At 45.6% G+C, this 12,886-nt stretch overlaps 1 protein-coding gene across 1 annotated transcript in view; it reads right to left on the reverse strand.

Moving 5' to 3' along the window:
• Positions 1-281: 281 nt before the first annotated feature.
• TTC3 (tetratricopeptide repeat domain 3) overlaps positions 282-12,886 on the reverse strand; it is a 117,919-nt gene continuing 105,314 nt past the window's right edge. The window contains exons 39-45 of the mRNA XM_037831591.1: positions 11,736-11,826; positions 11,240-11,341; positions 7,940-8,304; positions 6,226-6,352; positions 5,895-6,020; positions 2,931-3,023; positions 282-1,803 (exon numbers count right to left, since the gene is read on the reverse strand). Coding sequence (XP_037687519.1) covers positions 1,729-1,803; positions 2,931-3,023; positions 5,895-6,020; positions 6,226-6,352; positions 7,940-8,304; positions 11,240-11,341; positions 11,736-11,826 — 979 coding nt within the window. The 3' untranslated portion in view covers positions 282-1,728. The remainder of the gene's footprint in view (positions 1,804-2,930; positions 3,024-5,894; positions 6,021-6,225; positions 6,353-7,939; positions 8,305-11,239; positions 11,342-11,735; positions 11,827-12,886) is intronic.

Here is a 12,886-nt window from a genome sequence, read left to right on the forward strand (position 1 = left end):
AATCTCTTATTTTAGCCTAATACAGTAACTATAACCCAGTCTAAATTTCCCATTCACAAATTTAAAGTCAGTCTTGGAGAAGAGCAGACATGAGTGTAGCCACCTTTTTTGAGCCTAAAGGACTATTCTGATCCAGGTTCTAAAATGGACCCAACAGGGCTCTTCTCTCCAGAGGAAGCCACTTTTTAAGATGTTAGCACAACATACAAGTCTTCAGTTTTCAAGACAAAGCATTTAAAACATTTTTCTGAGAAAGGATAGACAAGAATGACAGTAAGTACTATTCTTTTAGAATGCTCTTTATTTTGAAAGTTGCTGGACACGTGTAAGGCATGTTCACAAGTACTCAGTTATATACAAAACACGCTCGCACCCTGCAGCTGGTCCCTACCTACAGTCCTCATCGTCCTGCACACACAGCGTCACAGGGACCTGCATGGAGAACCTGTTTCAAAACGGAGTGGGCTTGCATGGGCTCAAAGTCAGAAAGACATCAAAACTCACAATGAACGAAAGTCGAGGGGGCACCAAATCAGCTCACAGGCTTGGTTTACAGTGGAACAGAGAACACATTGTTTGATCCTTTCTGTTGGCGAGAAATGGAATGTGTCCAGAATTCAAATTTCTATATTTACCACTGTTTGTAAGTCACTAAGTGATATCTAATTTTTAAACAGTTTCCAGAGTAGTTACGGTTTGTTCTCAGGTCACAGTACAACTGTACATGCATCACTGTGCACAAACGTCAAACACCACACGGTTACAACAGGGACACCTCGGGAGAGCCCAGTGACACATGCGTCTCTGCTGGTGGCGGGAAGAGGAGGGGGAGCGACGGTGACTGTGTCCCCCAGGAATCGGTGTGTGCCAGGCCCTGGCTAGACTCCCAAACACTAGCGATTAACAGAGAGAGGACAAGATCAAGCCTATTTTAGAACAAATAGGTTCTAAAAGCAGGGTTGCTGTAATGACTACAGAGCCTCAAATTTAGGTAAAAGGTCTTCGCTGTACTAATAAAAACTGTTTTTTAGATGATTTTTAAAAATCAGATGACATTTTTAAAAGGAAAAATAAAATAAACACTCTTTGGGGGGGACAAATTGAAATGAAAAGTCAACAGCACATAGTGTTTCATGATTTGCACGTTACAAATTATTACAATGTGGTTTGCTTAAATCCACTTTTTAAACGCAGAATGTTTAGGGAAACTTGTAGGCTTATTTTCAGGAATACTAAATCTTATTTAAAAAGTCTTTAGAAAGGCAGTATTACCCCTCTTATGGGGCCAGTAGAACAGATTTTTCAAACACAAAAGGGGACAGTGGGGCACACTGGCAGGTTGAGCATATTTACAGTTCACGCACTGCTCGGAGGCACTCAAAACACTTTAAAAGAAGCCTCCCATGTCCAAAGAGGCCCTGGGCAGCAGCCCAGCAATGTCAGAAATGTGAACACACACAATTTTACTGGCCACCATCTGGCTATTATCGACGTGTTTAACCAGAGAGGGAAAATGACTTCATATTGACTACATTAAAAATTTCCGTTTTTAGCTCTGTGACACAGTGTAAAAGAATCTCCAGGTCTGCTTTTCATATCAAATGTAGGAACTGTGAGTCTTCCAGTTTGACAAACCAGCAGATTACACTGTAGTGAGCTGTGCCTGCCTAGAATAGCAGGAAGGTGGTTCTAGATTTTTAACGGGGCGGCCTCTCCAGAGCGTGCAGGCTACGCTTCTGACGGGCGATCCCGGCCGCGGCAAGCCGGGCAAGCCCTCTGCCCTTTCGGCCGTTGCTTAAAGCACTGCAAAGGAGGAAAAGAAGTCAGTCGGTGCTTTCAGGGCCACCTCAGCTGCGGCAGGAGGGCGAGCGCCGCACCTCGGAGTCCGGTAGTGCCTGGAGGCCCCCAGGATTCAGGGACCCCAAGGCCTTCCCAGGCTGGGAATGTGCGCGAAGCCCCAGGAGCAGAATTCCCACCTCAGAATGGGATCCGTGAGCACTCCAGGACTCCGGCCGGCTCAGGGAGATGGTCCCGCTCCATGTCCCCCCTACACCTGCCTCCGATCTGGGCTCTTTAGCCTCTGCTGCCCTGACTCCCAGCAGTGGCCTTTCCTCAGCCCCTGGACCTGATCCTCCCTGATCCTTAACCCATCCCGAGAGCTCCACCTCGTTCTGGTCTTTGGTCCTTTTCAGGACTTGCCTGGAGCCTTTCTACCCCTCAGGCCCCCAAGCTGCTGCTGGATGTCCTGGTGCTGCCTGAGATATGCTAGGAGCAGGGAGGCCACACAAAGGCAACTCTGCAAGCTGTCAGCAGGATTCCTCCTAGTGAGGGTCATCCTTAACCCTCTCCCAGGGATTCTACATCATCCTTAACCCTTTCCCAGGGATTCTACATCAGCAGGGCAGAGACCTCATCTGCTGCACCCAGCAGCAGGGTGCAGGACAAAACAGATCCACACTAATCTTGGGAGAGGAAGAGCCTGAATGTCCCGGGGAAGGCACGATGGACCCAGTAAGGTTTATTTTCAATTCTCTGAAGTGTTAAACCTAATGACTTTACTGCACTAAACTGACAAACTTGTGCTGTTTATCTGTACGTGTAAGAAATCACTTAATGGACTAACACTGCTTTTAATTTCAGCACCGATGCAACTGATGGAGCCAACTGCCCTTCTCTGCCCGTGACATCATGGACAGAAGGACATGCTCTGCAGATACCAGCCCCACGGCCCAGGGACCTCCCCTCCTTCCCCATAGCATCAGGCTTTGGCGACAGACGATGAGCAGTGACATAGAAGGTGTACAAAGAAAATGGACTGAAAACACAAGAAGTAACAATGCTTAGAAAAAAAAATTCCTTTTTTATTTTCAAACCACTCCGTACTTACAAAGCATGAAATGAGGATGGTCAAAGAGAAAGAAATTCCTTACCCCTTTGTGAAACTTGTGCCCACATTTCAGCACACGCATGTTTTTTGACTTCAGCACCTCGTGGCATATTTCACAGGAATTTGTACCCGATGCCTGGAGAAAAAAGCATATCTGAATAATAAAGAACAACTAAATTTCTTTTTAATATGTGAGCTCTTCCTAGAAGTGGCCATCAGACATTTATCTGTCCCACTAAGGAGGTGAATTCTCAATTACAGCTGAGCAGGCTGAGGAAGCAACTTGTTTTTAGTAGCATTTTTAAAGAAAAAAAAAAAGCATACTTTTAAAGTTTTGATTTCTCAGAGAAGGTATGTTTATATGCTTAACAGATTTCCCAGGTCAAATACTAGAAACACCCATTTATCCCACACCATATGGAAAGCACCATACTAGCTTCATGTTAAAAGTCAGTCATCTCTGTGTGACCTGGCAACTGACACTCCCTTTAACCAGTGTATCAGCAGATGAGTAATAAAATAAGACAAAACATATATATAAATAATAGGGGGGCTATGGGGTATGGGATGGTTTGGGTGCTCTTTTTTATTTCTTTATTTTAAAAATTATTTTTCTATTTTTTAATATTTTTTTCATTATTTTGGAGCAATGAAAATGCTTGAAAATTGATTATAGTGATGGATGCAGAACTATATGACGATACTGTGTGCCACCGACTGTATACTTTGGATGTGTGAGTATATCTCAATAAAATTGCAATAAAAAAAAAAAAGTGAATCACCTGCCTAAGTATCTGACAGTCGGAGACTTAGTAAGGGAGATGCTGACATGTCCACACTGACTATCGTGCAGCCGATTAAAATCACGATGGAGGTCTAGCATCACTGACAAAGAATGACAGTCACAAAGACTGCTGAATAAAAGCAGGATGTAAGACAGTATATAATGTGTTGTATTCAGTTTTTAAAAAATAAAGAGAATGTGTATATGTATAGACACCCAGGGAAGAAGTCTGGAAAGATACATAAAATGTGGCCAGTAGTTATCTCTGGCTAAGGGAGATTTAATTTTTTTCCTTTGTTATTTCTGAAGTTCCTATGAATGTGGATTACTTGTGCAAATCAAAACAAACCAAAGTGATCCCTCATGCAGCAAACATCCAGGGTCAGGGACTGTGTGTGGCGCTGGGACACAGGACGGACGAACGGGCCCCGGCCTCCTTGGCTCGCAGCCTGGCGAGTGGCGGCCTGTCCACGGGAAAGCAGATGCAGAGCCAGCACAGGCCCAAGGGGAACTGTCCCTAGGGCTCAGAGCTCACCCTGTGTTGCACGTTCATTTCCACGCTAATTCCCCCTTAACTCCGAGCACCCACAGACATGACGGGAGCCCTGTTTATCTGTGTCCTTAGCAGACAGTAAGGAGCCTGCCCCAAAGCTTTTGCCAAGCAAGTGCACGAAGGCAGCTGTGGTGGGGGGACCGGGTAAGGCACGGAGCTGGTGGCAATGCCTGCGAGCTGTGAAGACCAGATGGTGAACGGGGTTTCTGTTTGTCCCATGGCACTGGCACTGCCTAGGCAGGGACGGGCAGATGCAGTAGAATGAGGGGTCCACTCCCCTCTACTGCTGCTCCTGTAAGGGTCAGGGGAGAAAGAGAGGTGACGGCCCCTGGGGAAGGGAAGGAGATGGTGGCAGGAGGCCTCCCCACAGCCTCTCCCACCCCCATGCTTGGAGCTAGACTTGACTGGAAAGTCCAGTTAACCTATTTCCCAGCCTAGAGAGATGGGCATGGTACCTATCTAAGTGGGGAAAAAAAGAGCTCACAAAAAGTGCACACAGATGTGACTAAATTCACATACATGCGCACATGAAAGAGTCTGGAAAAATATGCACCAGTGGGATAATGGGGAGGGGGTCACACCTCAGCCCACCCTCCCCTAGTCCTCCCACCAGCTCCAGGGGACAAACCAGAGCTCTGCAACCTGACGGTGGCACCCACGGCTGAGAATGCCGGAGGCTCTGCAATGCTTCTAATTTCGATTTTGTCTACACCCTGATACCCTTGCCGGACAAAAGGGGTAAAATGTGCTCTACACCGGACTCAACCCCAGACCCCAGCTCCCAGGCACCTGCCACTCCTCCACCCACGCAGGAAGGCTCTCCCCAGCACGGCCTCCCAGACCCAGGCTCGGCGTGCGTGCATGAGGGAACCACAAGCCTGCACACAAGTCCAAGACCTGGACCTGAGCTGCATCGGTGTCTTCAGCAGAGCCACTGCTGGCAAGCCACACGAGTCGTCTGTGCCTCAGTTTCCTCATGTATAATATAAAGACAAGTACATCATACCTCATCAAGTGAGATCACAGGTATATTACTATTTGATAAAGAGTTCAATGCAAATGTATGAAATTCCTATTTCTGAAAAGAAAACTTGAGCCAGTGTACCAAACGCAAGGCCCATTCCAGTGGAGGCTCCAGGTGCTGAAGGGGAGAGGACGGGAAACTCAGTGCTTGACCCCGCGTGTCTCCTGTGACATTTAATCCAACAGCACCTGGGCAGGCAGACAGGACTCCTTTATCACAGGTGAGGAGCGGAGGCCCAGAAACACTGGGGAAGGAGTTCAGGCTCATAGTGTCAAGTGATGGAATCGAGTCTGCGTGATTCCAGGTTACACCAAAAAAAAAATACAAAAAAATTTAAAGTATTTTGCCATCTGCAACAGAACAAGGGCAGGGCTCAGAGGCCCAGCCCCCCACAGTGCGGACAGACCCAAAGGCTCCATCGAGGCACAGAACGACAACCAGAGCCTCGTCCATACACTGGCTGGGATTCTAACGGGGCACATTCAAGTACCTCTAAACTGGCTTCTAATTTTGGGGTCAAATAAATGAGGTCTAGATGAAGAGAAAAGAGCTAAAGATTCACAGCTTAAAAATGTCTTTTCCTTCTGGTTCCTCATTAAAAAAAACAAAAAGTAAAACCAATCACACATTACACGTCAACACTCACAGAGCCATCTTCCATTTCTTGCCCTTTGGTTTTGGGTGATATTCCGGCAGCCCCTGAGGGTTGGCCCTGGCGGCCCCCAGAATCGGAGCTGGGCTCAGATGTCCTCTTGTCTTTTCCTGGATTTGGCTACAGAGGCAAGAGGGTGCGGGAGGGACAGCACAGATGGAAGCGGAGTTCAGTTATCTAACGGCTTCACCATCTACTGTCTTTAGTACCGCTTTCTACATTTTGGTTTGAAGCAATTTTTTTTTTTTCTTTTTACATTTCTCTTATTTTACAAACAAATATGGATGAAGTAGAACATTTTATTATATCTGGATGAAATACTGACCTTTCTCTTATTCTGTTCATCTAGGATGTGCTCTGTTACTTTTCGGACAATTTCATCAACACTCAATCCTGAAAGTGAATTCTTGTTTTTACTTCGCACTTTTTTAATAAAACCAGCAAGCTCGGTGCTGAAAGGGAAAGTGGGTGACAAATGGCAACAGAAAGTCAGAGTTTTCTACTGCTGAGAAATATTCCATGCCAATATTAACAACTAAAAACCAAAAACAAATATACACAAACAAAAGTAATTTGTAGACTCCATGACAACAACAGCAACTGCATATTAAAAAAAGCAGAACTACTTTAAAGCACAGTCATCTTTCCAAGTTTGTTACTAAACATTTATTTCAATAGAATTTCAGCATAACAGTGTATCTGCTAGATTTATTTCAGAAATCCATCCATTTTTAGAAAACTGACTTCATACAGACTGGAAATATCATAGCTTTGCACGAAATCATTGAAGCATCAGACACCACTGGTTCCAACTTAAAATAAATAAATTCTCTCTTTCTATTCAGGAGGAAACTAATTTTACTGACTTCCTCCTTGAAAAATCTAACCAACAACAAAGTTCTCAAAGTTGAATGTGTCACAAGTCCAATGGATGGGAGTTATACCATTTGTAAACAGGAACTTGGTATTTGCACAGTTAATATCCCAAATATTTTAACCTTCAGAAAGTTGGGATGCATTTCTATCTCAAACACTCCCAAATTTAGTCAGGATTGGAAACAATTTCATTTGTAAGGTACTTCTTGGTAATTAAACTTGTATATTTTTACACAACTGGAATGACAACTACCGTTGAGAGAACTTATATTTTTCTCAAATGAAGGCAGGGCTAACTGCCCACCTGCAGACAAAATATACTTATTTTCAAAGGCACATGGCTCCAGTTACAGGTGTGAAGCATGATCCTGGCTGATCATATTTTAATAACCACTTTGCTTCCCAAGTACCACTTCAAAGCCTGTAATTAACATTGTACCACAGACAGAACTCGCACGGGCCACACGGCAGGTGCTTCCTGGGGGTGGGTCCCGCCCTCCCGAGCCGGTACAGGGAACAGTCCCTCTCTCTACCTCGCCTTCTCCTCTGGCTGAGGTGAGGAGCCTGTCTGGGCCCTTCCCATGACCAACCCGGAGACAGAGGTCAGGGGCTGAAGGGCCTGGACCACCCCCACGCCCATTTACTACTCTTGCTGACCCAGTCACAGGAAGCTCTTCTGCTTTTTAACCAGGGTGTGAAAAGGATCCCTGCACAGCTAATACACTACAAAATCACATCCCAGTGTTTCAACCTCACATCTCAACAAATCAGAGGGACTGTCTAGCAAGAGGGTGCGAGTCGCTGCTGCCTTCCTTGCTGTATGTGGTATTTTTTCCAAAATGATATGAAACTAGCATCATGCTGCTCATTTGCTATTTCCACTACTGGTACTGGGGAGCCTTGATGATCTCATCAAAATCTTGGCAAACTGCTTTGGTTCTGATGAGCGTTAACTGACCAGTGGTTCAACTTTTTAAATCTAGATATGCAAGTTAACATTTGTTTGAAAATGCTCATCTCTGTGTTTAAAAAGAAAAAAAAAATGAGAAGGAAGAGGATGAAAGAACGACATAGCACCCGTCATTTGAGGTGAAACAACTGCGCAACCCTCTCTGTTTCAGTGCCCAGGTGGCCCTGATTCACCAGGCAGCTCAGGCCCGTACCTGCCGTAGCACGGGAAGACCATCGACAGGTGCTCGATGATGCTGTTGAACGGCTTCCTGGCAGCCTGGGTGGAACGAGCGGCACGTCCTCCAGGAACAGGCGGCCTCTGAGCAGCCGCGAGACCTGGTTCTGATGGAACAGCGGGGCTGGGAGCCCCAGCAGACTCTGGTGGTGGGGTGGCCTCAGGCTGACAGGAGGGTGAGGCCGGCTCGGGTGCAGACGGACCCTCCGTGGGGCAGTCACGGGCAGAGGGTGGGCCTGGCTCCTCCTGAACAGTGGTTTGGCTTCCAGTCACCTCACTCGTAGATATTGCAGGGCCTTGGCTTTCAGGGCCTGAACACTCAGGAGGTGACAGAAGACGAACCTGTGAAGGAAACACCAGAGCAGGTGTCACTTGGTGAGGGCTCTCCTGGAAGCAGAAGCTTCAACAGACAAAGACTGACCACTACGCATCATAATAACCTGGATGATCACGCAACTGCACAGGAAACAAGAACTAAACAATTAAAATTTGTTGCCTTCAAAAAATTATTATTCATTTCATAACTTGTTAGTTGTCAGAATGCGGGTAGGGTGCTGACTTGTAAATAACTCTACAGAAATTCCTATTTTCTCTGTGAAATTTGGAAAACTGCCTTCGTGGGTTCATTGCACTTACCCACTTGCTTTTCTTCAGCTACCACCTCATCACGCTTCCTCCATGTCCGGTTAAACTTTGTGACTGACACAGTAAAAAACAACTATCCTGACTGCCCCCAAACCTGCTAAGATCCAGAATCTCCACCCCACCAGGCCCACTGGTCACCCAGGCCCTGCCGTCCAGCCTTCTTCTCGCCCTTGGCCCCACCCTGCCGCTCCCTCCCTGGGCTCTCCTTCCAGCTCTCCCATGCCGCTCACACGCCCCTGCCCGTGCCCCCACACGCCCCTGCCCGTGCTTTCCGTGCTGATGCGCCTTGCAACGCTGTCCAAGGCCCAACTTCTCCGCCTCACACCTGGGCAGTCTCCTGGCCACCTCCCTTTCTCTCATGGCCTTGCTGCTGCTGGTGCTCACGTTTTGAAACTTTCCAGGCTGGAATGTTTTCCTGAGATCCAAATCTGCAAATCTAAAATTCCTAATGGGCAAGACCCCTTGGGGGGCTCCAAGGGAACACAAACTCAGCATGTTCAAAGCCAGCCTCATCATCATCTCCTCAAACCAGCTCCTCTTCCAACATCCACCTCACCTACATCCGGGTCAGAGGCCCAGGACTCATCCTCGACCCCTCGCACACTCACACCGCGCCCCAACTCACGAGCAGCGCAGCCTCCCACCCATCCCTCCTCAGTGTCTCTCGGTCTCTCTCCCTTCCGCCCCTGGGGCCACTCAGCCCCCAGACGTGGCCGATGGCGGACCAGAATCCACTCCTGCCCTTCTCCCAAATGCTCCACCCTGCAGCCAATGTGCTCTCCATAAATACAAATCTGGCATCACTCCCTTATTTGAAACCTATATCAGCTTCCCAGAGCCCTAAGGAAGAGGCCAAGCTTTGAACACGGTTGAAAGAACGAGGCCCCTGGGTACTTCCAGTCTTCCTCCCCAAATGCCACACGAAATGTCTTTTAGACACACAAGGGTGTGTGCTCTCTCTCTCTTTTATCCACAGCCTCCATGTGGAACACTGTGACCCGCCGAACACTACAGCATCCACCCCTCCTCAAACACACACACCTGCTGACCCCTCTGCCCGGTTAATTCCTGGTTCAGGTCTCTGACTCGGTGAGACTTCCAACGGGGACTCTTCCACAGAGCCCTAGACCTCTAGATGAGGTCGGTGCCAGTGCCCCTGCTTTGTGCTTCTAGAGCATTCTACGCCCCTACGAAAATCACTGCACTGCACTTTGCTTGTAACTGTGGGTTGAAAGCCTCTTCTTCCAGGATCACTCGTGCTCCGGGGGCGCAGGCCTCATCGGACCCTGGTCACCACTGAATACCCACTGCATGGAGAGGGAGGAACGGGACACAAGGGAAACGCACCGGGGGTGGGAGCAGGAGAGCATCTATGGCCCAGGCTGCTGGCACACTGAGAGTTTCCCAGGATCCGGGTGGGATATTAAAACTCTTTTAGTACTTATAGAATTACATAAGCTAGAATTAAACATTGAAAGTAAACTACTCTCAAGTTCAAAGTTTTTCTTTCCATATCTGCTACATGAATTTGGAAACACTGCAAATGGGAAGTGATCTTTAATTCTAAATGAAACTCTATTTCTTACTTGGTTCAAGGTGACCACATCACATTTTTCACTTAAAAATGTTATTTATTTATTTATTTTGCAGGTGAATCCACCCGCTTACTGTGCAAAGCACTGGAGAGAAACCGCCATCCGGGAGCCGGCTCCTATATGCAGGGAGGCTTCATCCAAGTCGGTGAGATGGAGCGTGAGGCCGAGCGAGGGTGGACTCGCATGGACTCTCAGAGAAGGGCAGGACAGTGCTCCAGGCTGGGGGTGCGAGAGCAGCAGGGAGGAGCAAAGCAGGGCAGGGCAAACAGGCTAACCCGGTCTTAAGGAACCGGAAGATGGCAACGTAGTGCCCAAACACCCCGAAACCTTCTCTGATCAACTCTTGAACACAACCCTTCTTTAAATTCTTACAGTCTGAGCTCCTTTGTACTTAAACTCATTGCAACTGAATATTAATTAAGCATCTATTTAGTTTCCAAATCTAGGAGATTTGCAGCCCAGAACACAATAAAATGACACTACGTTCAGACATATTTTAGTTCATGAAACAAAATTATGATCACTATTATTCAAAATATGCACGGCCAATACCTCAAAATAGCAGTAAAATATGATATGCCAGACCAACAAAGCCCTTGCATATACCAGGTATAGTTTTTATTCTGTGTTTGACCTTAATTATTGGATATTGGTTGTATGTGCCTGCCTGAATCAGGGGCCCCTCCTGGAAAGTGGGGTCAAATGGAGGAAAACACACACACACAAAGACAGGCCAGGGCACAGGAAAGTCCCGGAAATGTGTCCCGGGTGTGACCACTGCAGCCTTGTCCTCATACGCAGATGCAGATGCAGGGAGACTGACCTTCCATTTCTATGACAATTACAAAGCTGAAAGGGTTAACAAGTGGCCTTAGGAATGAAAGCCTCGGCATGGCACGGTATTAACCCATTGCATCCCTGCTCCCAGAAAACAACAGCAAACCACCACTTTGACCAGTTAAGACAGACACTGTGATTCATTACATTTTCTTTCTTTCCTTCAAAACAAACAGAAGCAGCAGCTGTGACAGGCTTACCAGACGATAGGCAGGGAACGAAAGCTTGGGAATCTGCACTTCACAAAGGTCCCTGAGCCGAGAACCACTTCTAACTGTACTAATTTGTTCTTCAAACTCGTACTGTAGGTAGAAGAAGTGTTAGTTTTTCTAAAAAATTCCAAGAGAAAACTACAATTGTCAATTAATACTTTTCCTTACCATACATTAAAAATCATACACAACTGTCTAGTGAATTAGAGATGCAAAGTATTAAAACAGTTATTTCCTTTAAGGGAAGAAATTCAAAATAAGACCCCATTAATCAGAAAACTCGACAGTCTCATCAAACATAACTTTCCAGATTTTAATATAGTTACTTGACCAAGAAAAATACCATTAGTTTCAGAAAAACTCTTCTTAATAATTTTATCAAAAAAATGTACTTATTAACAGATTTAAAAAACAATGTATTTCAATATGACAATTACAACCATTATACAGATTTTGCCGAATTGTAAGATATTTTAAAACTGACCTCTGTATCCTCAATTCCTTGTCTAACTTTAGAAAGAAATGATTCCCATGAATGTATATTGGACTCAATTTCAGAACATGCTGCAAAACCACTGAAAAAGTGTAAAAAATATGAAACAGTTTAATATCCACTTCAGAAATTTTTTAAAAAATAACAGCACTCAAGTACAAGTGAAAACAAACATTTAAACATTAGAGACATACACATTTAAGTGATCACAAAAGAAAAACTATTTTTAAAGAATTCTTTATCTTTAAAACTTACCACTAGAGAAAGTTCAGGAAATTTTAATTATTGGTATAACCAGAAATCCAAAGCTAACAGGCAGAGAGCAAATACTCCCCTGGATTTTAATTTCTTCCCCCAACTTTGAAATTTGACCATTCTGCATTTGACAGCTTCATGTTAAACAGTCAAGGCTGCTTTTGCATTAAAAACAAAACCAAAAAAAGAAAGGTCCCTTGGAATACTGAAAACATTCTGTGGTGGTTGGGTTCGTGTGTCAACTTGGCCAGGTGATGGTGCCCAGGTGTCTGGTCAAGCAAGCACTGGCCTAACTGTTACTGCAAGGACATTTGTGGCTGGTTAATAAACCAACAGGCTGGTTTATTAAATCTTCAACTGACTGCACCTGTGACTGGTTACAACAATGAAGGGCATATGTTCCGCAACGAGAGAATTCAATCAGCTGGATTTAATCCAATTTGTTGAACACTTTTAAGGGAGAAGAGAGAGAAACTTCACTTCTTCTTTGGCTAGTCAGCGTCTCCTGAAGACTTCATCAAACACCTTCATTGGAGTTGCCAGTTTGCTGCCTGTCCTATGGAATTTGGAAGCGTGCATCCTGCCCTATGGAATCTGGACTCATGTATCCCCACAGTTGCATGAGACACTTTAAAAAATCTTGTATTTACAGATACCTCTTGTTGGTTCTGTTTCCCTAGAGAACCCTAACTAATACACATTCCAATAAAACCTGAATCCCTACTTCATTACAAAAATAAAGAACAGGGCTCGATAGATGTAAAGATAAATTTATGGCCTCAGCAATTCATGAATCTGGTCTATTGAAAGTCACAAACAAGCTTTCAGCTACTAATTGAGGAGATCAATAACACTGTCAAACCATGATTGGGTCAGTTCTCGCTACA

Source organism: Choloepus didactylus, chromosome 1 (assembly GCF_015220235.1).
Source record: "Choloepus didactylus isolate mChoDid1 chromosome 1, mChoDid1.pri, whole genome shotgun sequence".
Lineage (NCBI taxonomy): Eukaryota > Metazoa > Chordata > Mammalia > Pilosa > Megalonychidae > Choloepus > Choloepus didactylus.